Source organism: Phacochoerus africanus, chromosome 6, assembly GCF_016906955.1.
Source record: "Phacochoerus africanus isolate WHEZ1 chromosome 6, ROS_Pafr_v1, whole genome shotgun sequence".
Taxonomy (NCBI): Eukaryota; Metazoa; Chordata; class Mammalia; order Artiodactyla; family Suidae; genus Phacochoerus; species Phacochoerus africanus.
Window position 1 is genome coordinate 99,821,778 of NC_062549.1, and position 24,431 is coordinate 99,846,208.

At 42.0% G+C, this 24,431-nt stretch overlaps 1 protein-coding gene across 1 annotated transcript; it reads left to right on the top strand.

Annotated features, from left to right (window-relative positions):
* Positions 1–875: 875 nt before the first annotated feature.
* LIX1L (limb and CNS expressed 1 like) lies at positions 876–18,800 on the top strand. The gene is made up of 6 exons (XM_047784806.1): positions 876–1,268; positions 8,475–8,638; positions 11,370–11,510; positions 15,870–15,965; positions 16,596–16,673; positions 18,233–18,800. Exons 1-6 carry the CDS (start codon positions 977–979, stop codon positions 18,473–18,475), a joined length of 1,014 nt encoding a protein of 337 aa, XP_047640762.1. The 5' UTR covers positions 876–976; the 3' UTR covers positions 18,476–18,800.
* The last annotated feature ends 5,631 nt before the right edge of the window (positions 18,801–24,431 follow it).

Genomic DNA, 24,431 nt, shown 5'->3' on the forward strand with positions numbered 1-24,431 from the left:
CTATTTGGTTTTGGACAATTTAGCCTCTCTATCAGTTCCTTTATCCATAAAATAATAAAATCTAGTTTGGGGGAGTTCCTGTCCTGGCTCAGTGGTTAACGAATCTGAGTAGCATCCACGAGGTCGCAAGTTCGATCCCTGGCCTCGCTCAGTGGGTTAAGGATCTGACATTGCCCATGAGCTGTGGTATAGGCAGCAGATGCGGCTTGGATTCCACGTTGCTGTGGCTGTGGTGTAGGCTGGCGGTTACAGCTCTGATTAGACCTCCCCTGGCATGGGAACCTCTATATGCCCCGGGTGCAGCTCTAAAAAGCAAATAAATAAATAAATATTAAAATCTAGTTAGTGATTTCGTGATTATTAGCTAAGACAATGCACCAAAGTACACTGCACAGTGTCTGACATATAGTAACTATGTGCTCGTTAAACGTCAGTATCTTTCCTTGCCTTAGCTCCACCACCAATTGCATGTGCATGTGATCTTGGACAATTCACATCACTTCTCTGAGCCAGTTTCCTCATCTACATCAGACAAAGTCTCTCTAAGAATCCTCTCATCTGTCCACAGTTCTTCCCAGCCTTGAATCTAGGCCTTTTTTTTTTTTTTTTTTCTTTTTCTTTTTCTCAAGCCTCGCCCCAGGAGTCTGGCCTGCTTTCTAGTACTCCCTGCAGGACCCCGAAAGACCCGCCCAAGATAAGCTTCTCCCTTATAGAGGATATTGCTTTTTCTCTTTGCAATTGGTTCCTCAGAACCTCCGCCCTCCTCAATAATTTGCCTATGATGAAGCTACCTCCAGCCAGCTCCCGCCCCCTCTCCGGTAATTGGCATAGGACCTGGCTCGTCCCCGCCCCCGCTTGACTGACTGCTGGGCTCCGGCACCTCCTTCAGTCCCTGGGCGCTCGCTGGCTGGGGTGGTTGGGACCGTTAGCTCGCCAGGCTGGCAGGCACCGGGCCGCTACTCCACTGGCGGCCGGGATGGAGACCTTACGAGCGCAGCGGCTGCAGCCCGGAGTGGGCACTAGCGGGAGGGGCACTCTGAGAGCACTTCGGCCAGGAGTGACTGGGGCCGCAGCTGCCACCGCCACACCCCCAGCAGGCCCCCCGCCGGCCCCGCCGCCCCCCGCGCCGCCTCCGCCGCCTCTGCTCCTGTCGGGGGCTGCTGGGCTGCCGATGCCCCCCGGCGCCGCCGGCAGCCCAGCGGTGCTGCGGGAGGCCGTGGAGGCCGTTGTGAGGAGCTTCGCCAAGCATACGCAAGGCTATGGCCGAGGTGAGTCTGCGGGTCTGGCCTTCTGCGGGACACCCTCTGTAAGGGAGCCTGGCTCCCACAGTCCTCTGGATCGCTTTTCCTGGCGCAGAGCCCTCACATGCATTTCCTTTTGGGGAGTTTCCTTCTGGGCTACACACACGCACACGCACAGACGTAGACATTCATACACACGTTTAAGCCCCCCCCCCCCCCTTTATTGAGTTACTACTATAGTCTCCAGGGACCCCTTCTGGCAGATGTAACCCTCTCTTTCTTCCTGACCTTTTCTCCTTTAGAAATGGAATTCCTCCTGTAGCTTAATGCCTTAACATTTATCTCTCTGCCTTTAGTGACTAGTCCCCTTTGTGTGGGATCCTATCCTTTATCTCAGATCCAAGATAGTTCTCATTTGTATCCTCTCAGTCTTTCTTCTGTGGTCTGAGCAATTCCTGGGTTCCCTGCTAATTTACTCCATCTCCTTAACCTTGACTTTTAAATTCTTTTCTTACTAAATGTCACTCTGAGATTTCCAGTGCAACTTCAGATTTGCTGGGGGAATTAGGCAGTGTTTTCGCAAGTCACTTAAAATTGTGCATTTAAATCTGGACCCATCCCACTGATTGATTCCACACCAGCTTCCTGTGACTTAGAACCTCACTTTGGTGTCTTTTTTAATATGGACCCTTACAACTCCGGCCTCTCTGTCTGTCTGGCTCTGTTTCCCTGGCCCTTGCCCAGGAGCTGAGGATAAATCCCAGGCCTTGGCTCTCTAATGTTAAATTCAGTGGAAAGGAGCCAGGCAGAAACCTTATTTCCATTAGAAATCTTCATCTTAAAGATGCCTTATTTCCAGGGTTTCTGAAAAGGGGAATGTGAGGACTTTGTTCTTTGTTGTTTTTGCTTAACTGGTGCAGAATTTCCCAAGTTTGAGTTCCAGGCTTATAGTGTAACAAGGAATATATACTAAAGAGTATGGGCTACAGAATTCAGGTCTGGAATTTCCAAGACATCACTTCTCTTTGCTTGGCCAGGTCCTGCCTGACCTGGAAGTGACTATATCTTTAACTTTCTGGCTTCACAATAATGCAGAGGATGGTTATGGGGCTTTTTTATAGATAAAAATGACTTTTTTCCCCCCTGAGAAAGTGCAGTGAAAAGAGCACACACAGGCTTTGGAGTCAGGCAAATCTGGATTAGATCCCAGATTAAATCTCTGTCACTTTCCAGCTATGTCTCTGTGGAAGTGACTTAACCTCACTAAACTTCAGCTTCCCCAATGATTATGATGCAGACTAAAACACCTAACACATAATGGGTACTTTAAAAATGGTAAGTATTCTCTCAAATTTATTAATATTTCTTTGGGGAGAATATGTCTCGTTTCTTCCCACTGTTAAATCCTAACAGTGTAAACTCAAGAGTGATTCCTAGGAAAACAGATCCATTTTGTTATATGTACCTAATGATACATTTACTATCAATTTCTCTTTGTTCTTCAACATTTTGAACTCCTACCATGGGGCAGGCTCTCTGCTAGGTGCTGGGAATACACATGCATATGATCCTGAAATTCATCATGAGGAAATATAATTGTTTTTCTAATTTAATTCCTGATTTAACAGAGCTATGTAATGGAATTGCCACTAGCTATTGTCCTTTTGCTTCAGATCTCTTTTAAATGGAAACCAAGGGAAGGTCTTTGCCTCTGGGCATAGGCATGCTTACCCTGAATCTGAACCCTTCTTAGAAACTTACAGGTGTTTATTAAAATTGTAGAGGAGTGTATCCTTTTTCTTGTCTGTGTTACCTGGGTAGGCTCTGGTCTAAACTGGGCATTCTCTAAAAGCTTTTTCATTTCCTTAGAAAGGATAAGGGAACAAGGGGATCGTACTGACAAAGAGCAATCGGTCAGGATTCAGACTCTTCAGCAATTCTTTTCTCCAACCTCCCTACCTCCCACCACAGTCTTTCTCATTATTCTTGAGTTTCTCATTTCCAGTCTGGGTCTCCAGCCAGTACTTTGGGAAAGTTTGGCAGATAGTTCAGCTTCAGGCAAGCAGAATCTCTGCTGATTTGGCTCAGAAGTCCTTCACCACATGGAATCACTTATTCTGCTTCAATTAATAGGCAAAGCTGCCATTGGCCTGTGCCCTTGGGACTGATGGCATGGTATTTGGGGGCTGGCTTTAGTCCCCTGAATATAATTTGCTTTCGTCTTTGCCCACACTGTTCCCCAATCCAGCAATGCTTTACTGCATCATTTTCAATTCACGTCCTTCATCTTCTTCCTAACTACTCCAAATTCACCTTTTCCAGGCATGGTCTTCAGCTTTACCTTCACTTATGTAGGATATCAGCAGAGGTTTTTGTTTGTTTGTTTGTTTGTTTTGTCTTTTTGTCTCTTTAGGGCTGCATCTGCGGCATATGGAGGTTCCCAGGCTAGGGGTCTAATCGGAGCTGTTGCTTCTGGCCTACACCACAGCCACAGCAACACCAGATCCGAGCCGTGTCTGTGACCTATACCATACCTCATGGCAACGCTAAATCCTTAATTCACTGAGCGAGGCCAGGGATCAAATCCACAACCTCATGGTTCCTAGTCAGATTCATTTCTGCTGTGCCACTATGGAAACTCCTACAGGTTTTTTTTTTTTTTTTTAATTCTTCTGTTATTTCACTTGTTTATCCCATAGCTGTCCCCCCCCACCCAGTCCCTGCCCAAGATACACACAAAGCTCAGTATGCTAGAGGATCTTAATCAGTTAATAGTGCATAGGATTTGGAATCAGAGAACCTGGCCCTATCAAATAGTGGCTGTGTGATCTTAGATAAATTGCTTAATCTCTCTAGGCCTCATCTGTTCCATTCATTCATTTAACAAATATTTATTGATCACCAGACGCAGTGGTGAACAAGGTAAATGCTCAGTCCCTGTCTTCATGGAGTTCACAGTCTAGTTGATAGAGCATATGAGGGGATGAATGGTGCAATAATACAAGATGATACAACAGAGAGAGGGTAGGTTTTTGGAGGCAAACAAACATTGGTTCTAAATCCTGGTTCTGCCACTGTGGCCTCTTCCTTAACTTGGTCACTTTTTGTAAAATGGGTTTTATAATACCCATCTTAATAGTTTTGTATGGCTTCAAAGAGATAATGAATATAAAGCTTGCAGTACATAGTTATTATGCTTTTATTATGCTTGTGGAAATGCTTTGAAAACTGTACATTTGATGGGTATTGTTAGCATTGCCGTTTCATTTGCCCCCTTTTTTCCACATGGCATATGGACCCTTTCTTTTTTTAATGGAAAATAATTTTTTCCATTTAATTTAATTTTTATTTTATATTGGAGTATACTTGATTTACACACAATGTTGTACAGATGTGCAGCAAAGCGATTCAGTTATACGTATACATATACAGATTCTTTCCCAGACTCTTTTCCCATATAGGTTATTACAGAATGTTGAGTAGTAGACCCCTTCTTCTAATAGTTGACAGTTGGCAATCTCTAAATTGGCACAATTGCCTGAATGACCAAGTCACTTTCTTTGCTCTGTAACTTCTGTGTTGTCCTCTTCAAACCTATCTTTTAAAAAAATCATTGTTTTCCCTTTATATCATAATACGGTTGCATGATTGGAATTCTGCCCAGCTACTAGGGTGAACAAATGAATCATGTGGTATTTTCTGTTTAGTTGTTCCTTTTACTTGGAATAACAGATAGCTTCTTTGTTGTAAGTGACCATGGAGTTAAAATGATAGGTCTGAATATTTCCCATTTTTGGAATGTTGGATTAGACCCTGTGTTAGTTCCCCGTGGGTGCTCTAACAAATTATCACAAACTTGGTGGCTTAAAACAATAGAAATTTGTTCTCTCACAGTTCTGGATGCCAGAAGTCCAAAATCACCATCACTGGGCTGAAGTCAAGGTATCACGGCAGCTCTGTGCTCCCTCCAGAGACTCCCAGGGAGACTGTTTCCTTGCCTCTTCCAGCTTTAGGTGGCTGCCAGCATTCCTTGGCCTGTGACTGCATCACTCAAGTCTCTGCCTCCACGTTTACGCTGCCTACTCCCTCTTCTGTATTTCATCAAGTCTCCTTCCCTAAGGACACCTGTGATTGCATTTAGGGCCCACCCAGATAATCCACAATAATTTTCCCCATCTCAAGATCCATAACCTAAGCACATCTGCAGAGTCTTTGCCACATAGGTTAAGATTCACAGGTTCCAGGGATTAGGACATAAACATCTTGGCAGGGGACATTATTCAGCCCACCATAGTCCTCTCCCAAAGTCATTGTCACTTTACCATCCCTCTCTCCCTTCCAGAGTCTGTACACTGTGGGCTATTCAGGGGTGCCTTATACAAACTGAAATAGGAAATGTCAGTTGAAATATCATTACCCAGCTTCCCTATCTTCATAATAATGTGAATTAAGCCAAGCCAAACTATTCCTAGCATCCTCTGTGATCGGGGAGAACCTTCTCACTTACCTCTCAATTTCGTTTTTATTTATTATCTATTTATCGGTGCTGCTCTACTACAAAATTGTATTTATTTTGTAAAATTTTTATTATAGTTTCATGTGTTGTTTTAACATTTTTATTTTGGTGGATAGAGAATCCATCTCTTTTGCCTTTTATCTCCTAAGGGAAAAAAACAAAAGTTTTCTTTTTCTTGTTTTTGTTCAACATTATGGTACAAGCACTTAAATATTCCTATCTTGGTCTTTCTTGTCCCTTTCAGCCCAGTATCCATCAGTGACTTCCAAAAACCTATTGTCACTGTCAGATGTGTATGTCTCAGTAATGGCTAGCCTCTTACCTCACTGACCTTGCACCATCCTTATGATATCCATGGTTCCTCACTGAAAATCTGATAAGAACCATGAGCATCCTCCCTACACACACACACACACACACACACACACACACACACACACACGTAAATACTCATACGTGTGTGCGCACACACACACAATTTTACTCAGAGTTTTAGGGGGCTTGTGAACCTCTGTGAAGCTCAGCCATAGACTGGACCTTGGACCCTGGGTTAAGATTCCACATTGGACAGAACATTGGCATCAGAATATCTACAGTCATGCCCCAATTCTGCCACAGTTGTGTGACCTCAACCAAGTCATCCACCGTTCCTTAGCCTGAGTTGGACTAGATGATCTCAAAAGTCCCTTTCAGCTCTAGATATGAATGAGCATTTTCAAGTTCAGATCAAAATTAATTGCCTTTTTCCTGGTCATTTTGCCCATTGCTCATTCCATGCTCATATATCTGAAATAAGACTTCCAATTTCATTTGGCTTTGAGTAATCATTAAAAAGTAGTCCTGGGAAGTATCTGCTGTGGTGCTGTGGGTCAAGAATCTGACTGCAGCAACATGGGTGGCTGCGGAGGCATGGCTTCAACCCTGGACTGGGAACTTCCAAATGCTGTGCGGTGCGGCCATAAAAATAAGTAAACAAATAAATAGTCCTGTACTCTGTGTCAAAAGGGATTTAACTGGGTATAGAAAGGACATATGCTTCTTAATAGGACCTTCTCCATTATAACAGTCTCCTCCCCTTCCTCTTTATTTCAATATTCTCCCTGTTGTGTGCCTGTCAGGAGAGCTGTCACCCAGCACATTGTGCTAAGTTTTCTCAAAGAGGGAACTGGGGCTGAAAAGACCTCAATGAAAAGAACAAAGGTGGCTAAGCTTTTATGGGCAGCAGTGACCTTTGAAGAGCCCCTGCTAAAACTAAGGGTGGGAAAGAGAGAGTTTCCTTTTCAGGCTGCCTTTTAATGGAAGAATGAACATTTTAAAAAGTCAGTTAAATACAGGGTATTAGTAAAGAGCTTATGCTGCTTTTCAAACTCTGGCTGGTACCTGGAGTTGTTGCTTCAGTTGCAGAGCAGGTAATGTAAGTTGTTATTGGCCAGTAGATTTTGAACACCTTCTTAGCAGGGAATGGATATTAATTATCTTTGCATCTCTAATAGAGCTATGCACGTATTAAGTGCTAAAATTTTTGCTTAATGTGTGTGTGGCCGCCGTAACAATGACTGTTCATGTTGCCTGCTGCAGGGAGCAGAATCGACTGGCAGCCTTCCTCTAAGTGCATCACCAGATCTGCACTGAGGCCACAGATCCTGTGGGCTGCTCCCAGTCAGTGGCTGAACACAGCAAGGGTACTGACTCAGGCACATCCTAGTGAGATGTGAGATTCCTTTGGCTTGAGGTCTTCCCACTGGCCTGGCCAAACCTTTCTTGGGACTGTGCTGCAGTCTGAGATTCTCATATCTAAACTTCCCGCCTTCCCTCGCTCCTACAGGTGTCAGACCTTGAACATGATCTGAAGGCTCTCCTTTCTCTTACTTCCTCCCCAATAAAGGTTAAGAACATTGACTCTGGCACCAAGACTCCCTGGGTTTGAATTCTTGATCTGCAGCTTTCTAGCTGTTATTTCCTTGAGCAAGTCATTTAACCTCTCTTTACTTCATGTCCTTCATCTGTAAAATGGGGATAATAAAAGTACCTGCCTCATAAGATTGTTGTGATTCAATGGGTAAAGCAGTCACAGAAAATGTGTGACATACAATGTGTTAAGCAAATGTTAGCACTTATGAGCATGGTGGTTATTACTATTCTAGGCCAGCTGACCAATTGTGGAAAAATCTGCTTGCATGTCATCAGGCACTGATAATGGTAGGCTGACCTTGGAAACCCTGACCTCTGATATTTAAGTTATTCTCCTTTGGTGTCTAGGAATAATCAAAATGTGAACTGCTGGGAGTTTGGGGTTAGTAAATACAAACTATAGCTTTTGGAGTGGGTAAGCAATGAGATCCTGCTGTATAGCACAGAGAGCTATATTTAATCATTTGTGATGGAACATGATGGAGGATAATGTGAGAAAAAGAATGTATATATATATGTATAACTGGGTACTTTACAGCAGAAATGGACGGAACATTGTAAATCAACTATTAAAAAAGAGTGAATTAGAGAGGTGGGGGAGGAGGGCAGGCATACTCCGGTCTTCTTATGCAAATGAACTTAATCATGGCCTAGGCTTATTAATTTAAATGCTTTTAAACAGTGATCGGTAGGGAGCTCGGTGAGATAGACTCTTAATGTAAGTACTGGTTACAGATATTGTATTGAAGCAGAGCACCACCTGGAGGTGTTCTCATTGCTGAACTTACCTACTTCTCTTTTTGTAGTGAATGTGGTGGAGGCACTTCAGGAATTCTGGCAGATGAAACAGTCCCGTGGGGCTGACTTGAAGAATGGGGCTCTAGTGGTTTATGAGATGGTTCCCTCCAACAGTCCGCCCTATGTCTGCTATGTCACCTTGCCTGGGGGAAGTTGCTTTGGGAGTTTCCAGGTAAGAGTTGTGAGGCAGCAGTAGCAAAGATAATGCTTAGGTGCTAGTAATGACTTTATCCCTTTGGCCATTACATTTCTAAAGTCACATATATGAGGACTTGGACCAATTCTGGGCAAATCATCCCGATAAGAATCTGAGGCTTATTTAACCAGAAAAGAACCTCAGCAGCTTGCTTTTCTTTTAACCATGCTCAAATTCAGAGTGGGTTTGAATTTTGCTAGGCTGAAAGAAAAGCAGACTATTAGCACCTAACTCATGTTCTGATCTGGCTTTTCCACTTCCTGCTATCTCTTTCTGAGGACAGAGAATAGTATTCTTTGCCCCAGTACTTTTTCATAGGCTACTACTAAGGAAAGCAATGTATGAGTTCTCTCAGAGTTCAAAGGAGAGGGACTCTGCATGGCGGAAATAGTACTTATGAGTTAGGAGGTCCAATTCTCATTCCCTTGACTGCCAGCAGGGCAAGTCAAGAAATTTCTCTGGGCCTCAGTTTCCCTATCTATAGCATGAAGGAGATAGATTAGATTATTTATTTCTAACCAGCATTTCTAGTACTAGCATTCTAGAGTTATATGAAAGACCTGTAATATATGATGATGAAAAGAGCTGATGCTATCATACAGTAATGAGAAATTTCACCCGTGTGAATATTATCAAAGGTGGATTTTTCACACTGCACTCAGGAAAGTAGCCTCCTGAAATATCAACTTAGAACCTGAATAGGAATTGAGAGAAGAGACTAGACACTTCCGTTCTGTTTTCCACATGGCTTTTATAACCCTTAGACAAAGCTATGCTCCCTGCTATGTGCTTCCATAGTACCTTGAAATTCCCATATCATATCACTTATCAGAACATACTGTAATTGATTGTTTATCTCTCCTAGTGATCTGTGTTCCATAGAAGCAGAGATAGCGTCTGTCTTCTTTCCTGTTCGGTTTTAAATCTCTACCACTAAACTCAGTGCCCAGCACAGAACAGGCCCTTAATGAATCTATTACATGAATGAGTGCCATTGCAGTGCAGTTCCTGCCTCAAACAGAAACAGTCCTAAGGAAGCTTCATTTCAAACCAAGTGACTAAATTTCCCTTAGAACCCCAGCCATTTCAAAGAAATAAATACATGCCCAAGATGGTTAATGTTTATATTTTTCTTCTAAAAAACAACATCTTTCCTTTGCACTTCCCATCATGGCGCAATGGAAACGAATCTGACTAGGAACTGTGAGGTTGCAGGTTCGATCCCTGGCTTCTCTCAGTGGGTTAAGGATCTGGCATTGCCGTGAGCTGTGGTGTATGTTGCAGACGCAGCTGGGATCTGGTGTGGCTGTGGCTGTGGCTTTGGCTGGCAGCTGTAGCTCCGATTAGATTCCTAGCCTGGGAACCTCCATATGCCATGCATGTGGCCCTCAAAACCAAATAATAATAATAATAACATCTTTCCTTCCTTCTCCCACCCCAACATACTGTTGGGCAAGGATTTGATAATCTTATGGTGATGCCCCAAATTGGACTAGTAATTTGATTTCTGTTATTTCCTGGAAGAGTAGAATTTTCTCTCTTGGCCCCTTTTAGCTTATATCTTTTACATACACTTTGGCAGGTGAAATTTCTCCTGGTGGTTTTCTTCACAGATGACTTTTCAAAAAATAGCACTGTACAGTAGAGCGGGCAGCAGGCTAATAAATAGCAGAGAAGTATCGAGAAACTAAAGAAGGAAGAAGGCTTAGGGTTAATGTACCAAACTCCATGTGCTGTCTCAGAGAGACCTGTCAGCCAAAGGAAACTGGGAATTACTGATATTAAGGATGGTTAAGTAGCAAGCATATCCAGGTCTACTTTTTACACTATCGCATTGCTTTCTTCTTTTTCTCTAATTGTAATCATAAATGACAAAGGGCACAGAGACCTTTGAGGCAGCCAGTGAAGATGAATTAGAAAGGTGGTTAGGGATCTGAAATTGAGTGATTTAAGATGTCTGGGAAAATCGGGCTTGTTGAATGATACCTATGTTGGATACAATGTAAAAACATGAAGTAATTTTTTATTTTTTCTTGTTTTCTGAGGGTCAGCTTTCCTTTCCGCACCTCTCTTCTCTTTGCTTCTGCTGGGGAGAAAAAAAAGGCTATAAAATCCTTCCTCAGACCTTAGACTCTGTTCAGGGATGCTCCCTAGCTTACTGCATTATTGGGGAAATTGTCTCCGCATAACTAAGAGGAAAGTCCAAGAATCCCTGATGGGTGCTTCTTGTAGAGACTAGAGGTTTCCTCCTCAGAGCAGCCTAGACATAGCTTTGTTTTAATCTTAGGTTATCTAGAGGGATGAAAAAAATCTTGCCTGTCATCAGAGTAAGAGAACAAGATACAGATTTATAACAGACTGGCCAGAATCTGGCTTTTGAGTAAATAATTCTGTTGACGGTTTACAATGGGGCATTTTTCATATCCAGTGATTATATGCTGACTTCAGCAGTCTTCTTTATTCGGCATTCAATTTGGTATGAGCTACAGCTGTCTCTCGATCCTTAATCACTTCAGGGTGTTGCATCAAATGTATGTTTCCAAATGCCCCGGCCGTTTTACAATAAAAATTTTGGAGGGTGTGTTGGACAAATTGATTTCTCCAAAGAGCATCCCAGTGTCTTCTATCCCAAGTGTTTCCCTCCTATTTTTCCTTCCTTTCTCACAGATGCACATATACACATATTTTCTCTCTCTACCCTGCCTAGTTTTGCCCCACAAAAGCCGAAGCCCGGAGGAGTGCTGCAAAGATTGCTCTAATGAATTCTGTGTTTAATGAACATCCTTCCCGAAGAATCACTGATGAGTTCATTGAGAAGAGTGTCTCTGAGGCCCTGGCATCTTTCAATGTAAGTTACTTGCAGTTGGAAGGAAGGAGGGTGGGGGATAGGAGAACTGGCTGGTTGGGAAGTCTTGTATATTACCGGGAAACAGAGCATGAATTCTTGGTTTTCTTTCCTGCCTAAATGTCTGTTCTTTCTGTTTATTTCTTCTGTCAGTCTTTTGTGTTACACACTCCACACATCTCAGTCTCTGATTCTATGTGTGTGTTTATGTTTTTTTTTATTTTTTTCCTTTCATTGTGTCTCTTTGGTATCTAGAAACCTTTATTTCAAGATTTTTGGAACTTTAGTCAACTATATTCCAATAAAAAAATTTAAAAAGATTTATGGAACATTAGAGGAACACACAAAATAAAAATTGAGTTTGAATTTCACTTTTCCCAATTTTGGTTTAAGACCTTATTCCCTTCTTTTTTCACTGCTCTTTTTGTTTGTTTGTTTTATATGACTGTTTTTATTTGTACTTGTTTCCTGCCTTCATTATTTATCTTATTAATAAAGAACACTGTATAATACAGTGTCTTGTCTTTTTACATTTCCAGGATTGGGAGCATAATTTATTTACTCTCTTTAAGAAGAACATCTGTTCTTCCAAATGATAATGATGATGGTAATAACCTAAGCTAATCCTAATTGAGTATTTATTTTGTGCCAGGGGCTATTCTAGGGGATTTATATGTATTTTAACTCATTTGATCTTCACAATATCCTATGAGATCTAACTACTGTTATTACCCTTATTTTACAATAAGGAAACTAAGAACAAAGAAGTGAAGTTTCGTCTAAAGTAATATAGCTTGTAAATGGCTGAGCCAAGACTGGAACCCAAGTCCACATATAGATTTTTCTAGTTTAGAGGTACATTTTAAGACTTAGCACTGTCTTCTTCCTTCCTCTGCACAAGACCATTGATAGGGAAATAAAGTCAGACCAATTTTGTGTTTCTGTTTTCTTTGCATTTAAAAAACAATTACAGGAGTTCCCGCGGTGGTGCAGTGGTTGACGAATCCGACTAAGAACCATGAGGTTTCGGGTTCGATCCCTGGCCTTGCTCAGCGGGTTAAGGATCCGGCGTTGCCGTGAGCTGTGGTTGTAGGTCGCAGATGCAGCTCAGATCTGGCGTTGCTGTGGCTGTGGTGTAGGTCAGTGGCTACAGCTCTGATTGGACCCCTAGCCTGGGAACCTCCATATTCCGCGGAGAGAGGCCCTAGAAAAGGCAGAAAGACCAAAAAAAAAAAAAAAGAATACAATTATATATATTAAACTTCCATTATCTGGTTTGTAGGTTACTGTTGAACTTTTTTTTTTTTTTTTTGGTCTTTTTGCCATTTCTTGGGCCGCTCATGGGGCATATGGAGGTTCCCAGGCTAGGGGTCCAATCGGAGCTGTAGTCGCCGGCCTACGCCAGAGCCTCAGCAACGCGGGATCTGAGCCGCGTCTGTGACCTACACCACAGCTCACGGCAACGCCGGATCCTTAACCCACTGAGCAAGGGCATGGATCGAACCCTCAACCTCATGGTTCCTAGTCGAATTCGTCAACCACTGCGCCACAACGGGGAACTCCAGTGTTGAACATTTTGAATCATAATCGTTCTGTTGCCTAGGATCCATCTGTTTTTCTCCTATTACTCTTAGCCCCAGTCAAGAGTATCTGCAGGGAATAAAGCCATTTTTATATTAATCAAATCAATTAAAGTTAATAAAGTACATTTTTCACTCTTAAGTCACCTAATGTATTATAAAACAAAACATTAGTTTGGATAATAGAAAGCAGTGGTTGTGAGCATGGGCTCTGAACTTATTATTTTGAAATTATGGTTCTACTTGTCATGTGACTGAAGAAGTTACTTAAACTGTCTCAGTTTCCTCACCTGAAAAATAGGATAACAATTATACCTGTTATTGGATAAAAGAGAATATATACCAACACTTAGCACATGTTCTCTGTTTAGATGCCTTTGGATGCAAGTAATAGAAAAAGCTCGCTTCACATTGATTTAATAAATGAGGGAAATGTGGCCAAAAAAAGAAGAAGTGCTGAATCTGACACTATACATACTATGTCTTTTGACAAATCACCCAGCCTCTGTGGGTCTGAGTTTCCTCATTTGTAAAATAAGTAGGTTAAATTAAAATTAACTCTAATTCCTTTCCAATTGCATTCTTATGTTCCTACGACTAATCAAGTATTCTATGATTAATGTTTATTGAATAAATGGAGTTCATTTATAACCTTCTCAGGTGTAGAAGTGTTATGAGGTGGAACTTGCCAGTGGGGACCATGCCACTCTGGTGTACTCCAAATAGGTTACAGATGTGTGTGTTGTTGACCTTTCAACTCTCGGGAACTAAGCGAAGCCTGGGGCAGATGGACTCTTCAGCCCTGCAGTTTTCTCTGTATACCCACTTGGCTATACAGATAGGATCATTATTTTCTGTGTGTTGTATCATGGAAAACTTTGGAGTTATTGAATAAGGTATAACATTGAACAAGTAAAGACAAAAATGAAAACAGTTGCTTGCTTCAGAGCCCGAAATCCTAATAATGAAAATTGCCGCCTTTTTTCTCTTCCTCTCTCTAGCTTTTCACTTCTAAATCCAAATTTTGTGATCTTTGCTTCACCACAAAGATCAACTACACATGGCTTGATTGTTTCTCATGAGCCGCAAAATGAAGTGGGCCGACTCTGAGTAGTTCTGACTTTGCGTTAATCTGACACAGTGGAAACAAATTAATATTAATAAACTAGCACTTATGGTATGCTTACTACATGCTTGGCATTATTTAAGGTGTGATACATATACACTAAAACCCCATGATAAAGTGCCCCACAATAAACTGGTTTTGAATATAACTTGATTTGCTTCTGACCTCTACCCAGTGTACCCTTGCTCAAAGAGAGCGGAATAAAGTTCTTATTTGGGGAAGTGGTGGGGGAATGGTTATAGAACTAGCTGGAAAGAGCAAGAAACCCCTCAGGAAGCAGGAGGAGAAAGCTGGATCCCTCTGTTCTAGGTAGTCTCCTGGCCTTATTATTCTAGATCAGTTTGACAAAAGGGTCACCAGTAAACAGGGAGATGCCCTTATTTTGGAAGCCCCAGAAAGCTCCACCATCTGAAAGTTATCTCCAATAATGTGAAACTACCACCAAATAGCACCTAAACAGAGCCAATACCAGAATGGATTTAGATTGTGTAAATGGACACCAGGTCCAATACAATAATGCACCCACATTATGTGATTGGAGTTGTCAGACTACATTTATCCTTTTTAAAAATTAATTAATTAATTTTCACTTTTGGCCACCCCTTGGCATACGGAGTTCTGGGGCCAGGGATCAGATCCAAGCCACAATCACAGCCTAGGTGTGGCAATGCCAGATCTTTAACACACTGCGCCAGGGCCAGGGATCAAACCTGCAACCCAGTGCTCCTGAGAAGCCACCAATCCCGTTGTGCCACGGCAGGAACTCCCCCCTTTTAAACTGATATTTTAAAAAATCTCTAACTCTTAAAACAATCCTATAAGATAGATCCAGGATTATTCTCATTTACAGATAAGGAAACTGAGGGACAGAGAGGTTAAATGACTTCATCAGGTCACAAGACTAGCAAGAGCTCCTGTCCATGCTCTTAACTTCTATACCCTATTGTTTTTTGCATTCACCAGGCTTGCAGGTTAGACAGTGTATCTTAGTTCTACCCCTGCAGAGTCACGTTACCAGTAGAAGACACACGAGGAAAATGTCCAGGAGGCCAAATTGCCACCCAGAATTTGCCATGCTTGTGCCTTTTACTGTTTCCCTTTAAAATGCATTTACTGGAGTTCCCATTGTGGGATTTGCCAGTTGTCCTCTAGGCTAGTTCAGTCCTGCAAGCTGAACACTTTTGGCTGAATCAGTACTCTTCTCTATGTCTTGGTATTCCCCCTTTGTAAAATAGGGAAAATCAAATTGACCTTTGTCTATCACCCAAGTTAAAATGAGTTTGGAGTCCCTCTAGGACTGTGCTGACCAGCAGAATAGCCACTAGCCACATATACCTATAAAGCACTTGAAATATGGCTAGCATGAATTGAGATGTACTGTAAGCATGTAAGCATGAAAGAGATGCCAGATTTTGAAAACAGTACAAGAAAAAAGATGTTTCATTAATAATTTTTATACTAATTACAATTGAAATGATATTTTGAACATGTTAGGTTAAATAAATATGCTATTAAAATTAATATTTATTATTTATTTTTACTGTGATATGGCAACTAAATTTATGTGGTTTGCATTATATTTTTCTTGGACAGTGCTGCTCGAGATACTAATCCTGATTGAAAATCAATTTGTCTTTTCCTTTCCTCTGTTACCAGGGCAACAGGGAGGAAGCTGACAATCCAAATACAGGGATTGGTGCCTTCCGATTCATGTTGGAATCCAACAAGGGCAAGTCAATGTTGGAGTTCCAGGTACTATACTATTCCACCTACTTCCCTGGCTCTAACAACATGGGTTAGATTTTACGCATGGGCATAGTATATATACTGTTTATATAGATACACACAGACAGTATATATACTGTTTATATATATTATACTATATATGTAGTATGTGCATGCGCACACACACACACACACACATGCACACACACACACACACCTCCTACTAACCCCTAACTCACTGATACTCAATGGGAAAGGAAGGGAGAGAAGGTTATCAGGATATTTTTCAGTGGAGTTCCCATCGTGGTGCAGTGGAAACGAATCCGACTAGGAACCATGAGGCTGCAGCTTCATTCCCTGGCCTCACTCATTGGGTTAAGGATCTGGCGTTGCTGTGAGCTGTGGTGTAGGCTGGCAGCTGTAGCTCCAATTAGACCCCTAGCCTGAGAACCTCCATATGCCGTAGGTGTGGTCCTAAAAAGCAAAAAAAAAAAAAAAAAAAATTCAAAATATGAATATCTTCCTTCTCCCAAGGACATATCAGAGTTGGTATGAGATGCTTCCACAAATACATTTTTGAACATTTCCCCATTTAATTCTGATACAACCTCCCAATATAAAACCACTGTCCTGGCACTTCATATTTTCTTCCTTCAGGAGCTAATGACAGTTTTTCAACTGCTGCACTGGAATGGCAGCCTTAAGGCCATGAGGGAAAGACAGTGCTCTCGGCAGGTAAGTTCCTATGACTGAAGGGAATCTGGCAGGACTATTTTGAGGTGCCTGATATGTTAGAAATAAGCAGGCCTAGGGGTTCCCACTGTCGCACAGTGGGTTAAGAGTTCAACTGCAGTGGCTCAGGTTGCTGTGAAAGCTCAGGTTTGTTCCCTGGCTCAGCACAGTGGATTAAAGTGTCCAACATTGCTGCAATTGTGGCTTGGATTCAGTCCCTGGCCAGGAACTTGTATATGCCATGGGTGTGGCCATTAAAAAAAGAAGTGTGGGATTTCTGAATCATATGGTGGTTCTATATTTAGTGGATTAAGAAGATGTGGTATATATACACAATGGAATACTACTCAGCCATAAAAAGAACAAAGTAATGCCATTTGCAGCAACATGGATACGAGAGATTATTACACTCAGTGAAGTCAGTCAGAAAGAGAAAAACAAATACCATATGATATCACTTATATGTGGAATCTAAAATATGGCACAAACGAACCTATTTAAAAAATAGAAACAGACTCTCAGACATACAGAACAGATTTCTGGTTGCCAAAGGGGAGGAGGGAGGGAGTAGGATGGACTGGGAGTTTGAGGTTGATAGATGTAAGCTATTATGTTTAGAATGGACAAGCAATGAGGTCCTGTGTAGCACAGGGAATTATATCCAATCTCTTGGGAAAGACCATGATGGAAGATAATATAAGAAAAGGAGGAGTTCCTGTCGTGGCGCAGTGGTTAACGAATCCGACTAGGAACCATGAGGTTGCGGGTTCGGTCCCTGCCCTTGCTCAGTGGGTTAACGATCCGGCGTTGCCGTGAGCTGTGGTGTAGGTTGCAAACGCGGCTCGGATCCAGCGTTGCTGTGGCTCTGGTGTAGGCCGGTGGCTACAGCTCCGATTGGACCCCTAGCCTGGGAACCTCCATATGTATGCCGCGGGAGCGGCCCAAGAAATAGCAACAACAAAAGACAAAAGACAAAAGACAAAAAAAAAAAGAAAGAAAAGGAATGTGTCTTTTTCCTGTACCGCAGAAATTGGCATAATATTGTAAATCAACTATACTTTAATTTTAAAAAATGTAGGAGTTCACATTGTGGCTCAGTGGTAACAAACCCTACTAGTAAACATGAGGATGCAGGTTTGATCCCTGGCCTCGCTCAGTGGGTTAAGGATCCAGCCTTGCTGTGGCTGTAGCTGGCAGCTGCAGCTCCAGTAAGCCCCCTAGCCTGGGAATTTCCATATGCCACAGATATGGCCCTAAAAAAAAAAAAACAAAAAAAGTAGAAAAAAAATAGTCAGGAAAAAAAGAGAAATAATAATCAAGGCTATACGTTTGGGCATATTGAAATTGCCCTCTTCATTCCTATAATCTTTTCTATTTAAATCTTAACTATGATTCTTTTACCTGCCTTGCTTCTCCTACCGGGAAGTTTCCTTTAACACTCAGAGGACTCCAGCACTGATTTTCATTAGGACCCAAGGACTGAGCATTCCTCATCCCAGTAGGTCAGTGTGGTATGAACCTTTACTTTGTCCATGATTTTCACCTTCTTCTCCCCCTTCTAGGAAGTGTTGGCTCATTATTCACACCGAGCCCTAGATGATGATATTCGCCACCAAATGGCATTGGACTGGGTGAGCCGGGAACAGAGTGTGCCAGGAGCACTGTCTAGAGAGCTGGCTTCTACTGAGCGGGAGCTGGATGAAGCCCGGCTGGCAGGCAAGGAGCTGCGCTTCCACAAGGAGAAGAAAGATATTCTCATGCTGGCTGCTGGGCAGTTGGGCAATATGCATTCTTCCAACTGCTAAGCATCCACCTGCATATTCTCCATCTTCTCCAAGCCCTTTTTTTTATACATCCTTTCTAAGACTTAGTGTGATTTCTGTATATACTTTCTCAATTTTATACTTAAAAAATATATATATACATATATATATGTGTGTGTATAAATTCTACACCTGGATTCTTATTTGCTGAGAGATCCCTTTTCTTACTTGTAGTTTTTGGATGTAGTTGCTTTTGAAACCTCTCCACACTACTTTATAAGAAGAGCAAACTGTCTTTGGAGCTACATTGGCTTTTACATTCCCAATAACTCTGTGTAGTCATTTCAATAGCACAAAACAATTGACTAAGTGTTCATGTCTCCTTCTTTTAAAATAATAGGGAGCTTGAATAAGGATGGAGTGCCCCACCCTCATCCTCATTCTTGCTTTCTCTTGGACCCAACAGGCCATGAAAATGAAGACTCTGGCTTTGGTCTATCTTGAGCGGGGCCTACCTGGTGCTGAGTTGTTCTTCTAATAACTAGATCTTTCCTCACCTATACCTCCCCGCTCTGCTCCCCTACCTTATTCCTCCTCTGCCTCAAAATGGTACTTCATTTTGAGGCTTCCTTACTTTATTACTTGGAAGAAAGTGGAGATCTGGTTTCTTATTTTTTTTTAAATCGTTACTGAGAAACTTCCCAGAAACAAGAGAGGAATTATAAACACAATCTGTGGGGGTTCATCATCTGTATTGTTTCTGGGGCATAAATACCATACCATACCAGTAGTCCAGCTTTCCAGATGTAGTCTACTGAAGGGGTCAAGGGTCGAAGTTGCTTATCTTTCAGTATTCTCTTTTAACTCCTTTCCCCCCACCCCCGCCACTTCTAGCTTAGTTAATCCCTGTATACAGATCTTCCTGCTTACAAAGATTGGCAGAAAGCAATACATATTCCCGTCCTTTGTCTCCTCCCATCATTTTGCTCTTTGGAAACACTATCTGTCCAATTTGGTGAGGGCCAAGCTCCTCCTACTCCCACAAAGTTACTGCTGTTTACTACCTTAGATTCACATTTATTTTCTCTCTTTTCTTTCCTCTTCCTCCACATCGATTATTAGAGCATGAGTTTTAATCAGGAAAACTGGACAAGACTCTGGCATTTTGGCATTTTCTAATTGGAATCTTGAGTGACTACAGGAGGGTAAAGAGAATCAGTGATCAGCTTCGTGTGTTTTTAATACTGTTCTCTTTCCCCACCTTTTTCCTGGGTGAAATAGGAGTGAATGATTTGGAGTACAGCTGAAGCATTCCCCTTTGGGACAATTTTTGTTGATCTAAGACATATTTTCTCTTTGTTTCTATAATCTCCTTTATACTCCTAAGCTGAGTTTGGGAAATTTAATGTTCCTGCAATTACACCTTCCATTTAACAATTATACACTTTTCTTTTAGAAATAGAAACAGGCTATGATTTGCTCTTTTGGATCAGATAGGAAAAAGATGAAAGTCAGCTTTCTTGCTTTTGAAATCATCCTAGTGACCAGTATGTATGGGATCAGAGGTAAGGAATCTAGCAATAATTGTATTAGTCCTTGAAAGGGATTTCCTTGCATTCTCCAAGCCTCATCTCTATATTCCATGAAGCGCATGTAGGGTCACAGCAGACATACCTACAATAAATAATAGGTATGTCTATTCAATTTTTATTGGTATTTATAATCCAGCAATCATAAACCCTCATTTCTCCTGTGCTCTTTTCTCTTGGAAGTGTTAAGGAGTATGAGTTACAGAAAGAACTTGTCTTTGCACCTCCTGGATTATTTTTCTCAAATACTATCCATTAAGATCTCAAACATCTTGAGAAAAATTGTTCCCTGCTCTGTCCACTTTTGACAACAATGTTAACATTTAACTTACCTTTTTAGTACTCTGTATTTTATATGTATAATTTTATACAATTAAAAATAATTTTTGTCTAGTGAGCCAGAGTGATTCTTTTTTGAGACCCGTGTATCAGAGGAGCTCTAAAATGACCCTTTCTGGAGTTCCCTGATGGCTCAGCATGTTAAGGATCCAGTGTTGCCACTGCTGTGGCTCAGGTTGCTGCTGTGGTGAGGGTTCAGTCCTTGGCCCAGGAACTTCCACATGCTGCAGGGGCCAAAATTAAATAAAATGATCCTTTCTCTTATATATATATACTAAAAAAGAGCTTTTCTTAGTATTTTTTGGGGTGGTAGAAGTAAAATTGTACTTCTGGGGGAGGGCATTCTGCCTCTCCTTCTCCAGACATTTAGGGAACCTTAATTTTCTACTTGGCCCTTTCTACTCAAGCTCTACCCATTTCTGCTGGCAATCTCACCCACTATGGTGGCTTAAACTCTATCATAACACATGATTCTCAAACCTATTTCTTCCACCCCAGCCTGTTTTGAGCTTTTACATGTATATTTCCACATATTGGACATTACCACCTAAATGACACAAGCTCTTTACTTACATTAACTAAAATAAAACCCATTTCTCCATACATGCTCCTCTTTGACTCCCTAGATCTGTTTTGAAATTATCTACTCAGCATCTAAGCTAGAACCTCAGATTCATCCACAATTTCTTCCTACCGTCATCTAATCAGTCACTTACTGTTGAGTGTATCTCGTATATAAACTTTCTAAACTGTTTTGTCCATATCCACTGTACTAGTTCAGTCCTTTATCATCTCTGGGATGGACAACTGCAACAGCTTCCTATCTAGTCTCTACCTTCATTCTTTTTTTTCTTGGATGCCTCATAGCATATGGAGTTCCTGGGCCTGGGATTATATCTGGGACACAGTTGTAACCTACACCACAGCTGCGACAATGCTGGATCCTTAACCCACTGTGCCAGACCCCGACTGAACCTGCATCTCACCTCTACAGAGACACCACTGATCCTGATATGTCACAGTGGGAACTCCATTTTTTTTTTTTTTTTTTTGGCATGAAGTGGCTTGACGTGATCTCATTTCCCAGAACAGGAAATGAACCTGGCCACAGTGCTGAAAGAACTGAATCCTAACCACTAGGTCACAGGGAACTCCCCTTCTACCTTCATTCTTAACATCCTCCACATTAGTATCAGATTTCTTTCTAAAATATTAGTGGCTGCACCACTCCCTTGCTTAAACCATCACTTAGCTATCTTTACCTTTAGCAGAATTTTCCAAAGTTTTATATGTGAACCCTTGGTATTATTACCTGGGATGATTTTAGGTGGCAGGTGGGCAAACATGTTTCATTTTTATAAGGTATGTTTTTATATGAATTTGTAATAAAAATGTTTTCCACTTATGGCAGTGATATTTGAATTTAGTGTTAATTTGAAGTTCCCTTGTGGCTTAGCGGGTTAAGGATCCACCTCTGTGGTGCAGGTTGGATCTCTGGTCCGGGAACTTTTGTATGCCACAGGTGTGGCAATAAATAAATAAATAAATAAAATTGAAATTTATTTAAAACACCGGTGTAAGGAAAAATACAAATAAAAAATAGGAGATATTTGCAAATATTAAAAATTATGAATATGGAGTTCCTGTTGTGGCTCAGCAGTAACAAACCTGACTAGTTACCATGAGGATGCAGGTTAGATCCCTGGCCTCACTCAGTGGGTTAAGGATCCAGTGTTGCCATGAGCTGTGATGTAGGTCACAGACATGGCTTGGATTCCGGATTGCTGTGGCTGTGGTGTAGGTCAGCAGCTACAGCTCCAATTCAACCCCTAGTCTGGAAACTTCCATATGCCCTGGGTGCAGCCCTAAAAAAAAAAATTTATGAATAGTTAAACATTGAATTAGAAAAATGTCTTGCCTATAAGGTAAGTTCCAAAATCCTTACCAAGGCCCCCCCTTCCAGTTACAGAGCATCAGGTATACAGAATTTCTTGCTCTCTGGATAGTCATTCAATAAGTATTCCCCAAATGGCTACTATAAGGTAGGCATTGATCTAACTTTGAGGCAATAGTCGTAAATAAGAATCTCTGGAGTTCCTGCTGTGGGGCAACAGGATCAGAAGTGTCTCTGCAGTGCCAGGAAGGAGGTTTGATCCCTGGCCTTGCAGAGTGGGTTAAAGGATCCAGCATTGCCAAAGCTGTGGCACAGATCACAACCGTGGCTGGGATCTGATCCCTGGCTCAGAAACTTGATGTGCCACGGGATGGCCAAAAAAAAAATCTCTGCCATGAGGATTACATTCTAGGAGTTCCTGTTGTGGCTCAGTGGGTTACGAACCTGACCAGTATCCATGAGGATGCAGGTTTGATTCCTGGCATCACTCAGTGGGTACCAGCGTTGCCATGAGCTGTGGTGCAGGTCACAGACGTGGCTTGGATCCCACGTGACTGTGGCTGTGGAGTATGCTTGCAGCTGCAGCTCAGATTCCACCCCTAGCCTGGGAACTTCCATATGCCCCAGGTGTGGCCCTAAAAAAATTAAAAAATAAAAGATGACATTCTAATGGGAAAAACATACAATAAGCAAGTTAGAAAGTAAACAAGGTAATAAAAGATTTGGATTTAGTTCTGTGAAGGAAAGCAGAGTGAAGGAGAGAAGAGGTGAGAAGACCCCTTAGGGTGATAGCAGTATTTCAGGGAGGACTAAAGGATGGGGTTGAATTAGCTATGTGAAGAGGTGGAGTAAGAACAGAGAGTTGTAAAAGTCTTAAGATGGGAAAGAGTACAGTATGACTGGAGGAATGAATAGAGGGAGCTTAATGGGTGAGAGGGAAGAATGGTGGTGGAAGGGGTTGGAGCTATAGGTAGAGCAGGTTGTGTGAGTCAAAACTTTATTCTTTTTTTTTTTTTGTCTTTTTGTCTTTTCTAGGGCCGCTCCCGCGGCACATGGAGGTTCCCAGGCTAGGGGTCGAATCGGAGCTGTAGCTGCCGGCCTACGCCAGAGCCACAGCAACGTGGGATCCGAGCCGTGTCTGCGACCTACACCACAGCTCATGGCAACACCGGATCCTTAACCCACCGAGCAAGGCCAGGGATCCAACCTGGAACCTCATGGTTCCTAGTCAGATTCATTAACCACTGCACCACAACGGGAACTCCCTCCAGCACCTCTTTTAATATTAGATGTGTGTGTGTGTGTGTGTGTAGGCATTCATAATTGTTTGATTTAAATATTAATAATTGAATCTTCAGTCCACTATTTGTTTAATTGCCCCAAAATGTAGGGGCAATATGTGTTTTGTCTCAACTCATAGGTTTTTAAATGTGAACTATCTGTACTATGCTCAAAGAAGCTAAAGCTCCTGTTTTTGTTTTTCCCTATTTTGTTTAAAGACATAACTTAAAAAAAAAAAAATCCCCAGGAGTGGGGGAAGAGTTTGAGAGATGTGGTTTCTTGTTTTTAAGTTTTAATCTTTTACAGTCATGCCTGTGGCATATGGAAGTTTCCAGGCTGGGTGGGGATGGAACGGGAGCTACAGCCGAGGCCTGTGCCATAGTCACAGCAACATTAGATCCGAGCCCCATCTGCAACCTATTCCCCAGTTTATGGCAAGGCCAGATCCTTAGCCCACTGAGTGAGGCCAGGGATCAAACCTGCATCCTCACAGAAAACAACTTAACCTCCTGAGGAACAGTGGGAACTCCCAAGTTGTTGTTTGTTTGTTTTGCCACACCTGAGGCATGTGGAAGTTCCTGTGTCATGGACTGAACCTATGCCACAGCAATGACCCAAGCCACCAAGTCACAGCAGTGACACCACCATATCCTTAACCTGTTGAACCACAAGGGAATGCCAAGAGATTTTTTTTTTTAAAGAAAAGTATACATGTCTCATCAATTGTATTTCATGGACAACCAGGTCTGCTGGTTTTCTTAACAAAGTCCGAGATGCATTATGCTCCAGAAGCAGCTATTTTAGGGCCGCACCCAGGCATAGGGAGGTTCCCAGGCTAGGGGGTCCAATCCGATCTACAGCTGCCAGCCTACACCACAGCCACAGCAACGCAGGA

Coding starts and splice junctions, on each gene's coding strand:
- LIX1L (XM_047784806.1), top strand. CDS start 977: ATGGAGACCTTACGAGCGCAGCGGCTGCAGCCCGGAGTGGGCACTAGC. Junction 11,511..15,869: donor AGGCCCTGGCATCTTTCAAT/GTAAGTTACTTG, acceptor CTCTGTTACCAG/GGCAACAGGGAGGAAGCTGA. Junction 15,966..16,595: donor AGTCAATGTTGGAGTTCCAG/GTACTATACTAT, acceptor TTCTTCCTTCAG/GAGCTAATGACAGTTTTTCA.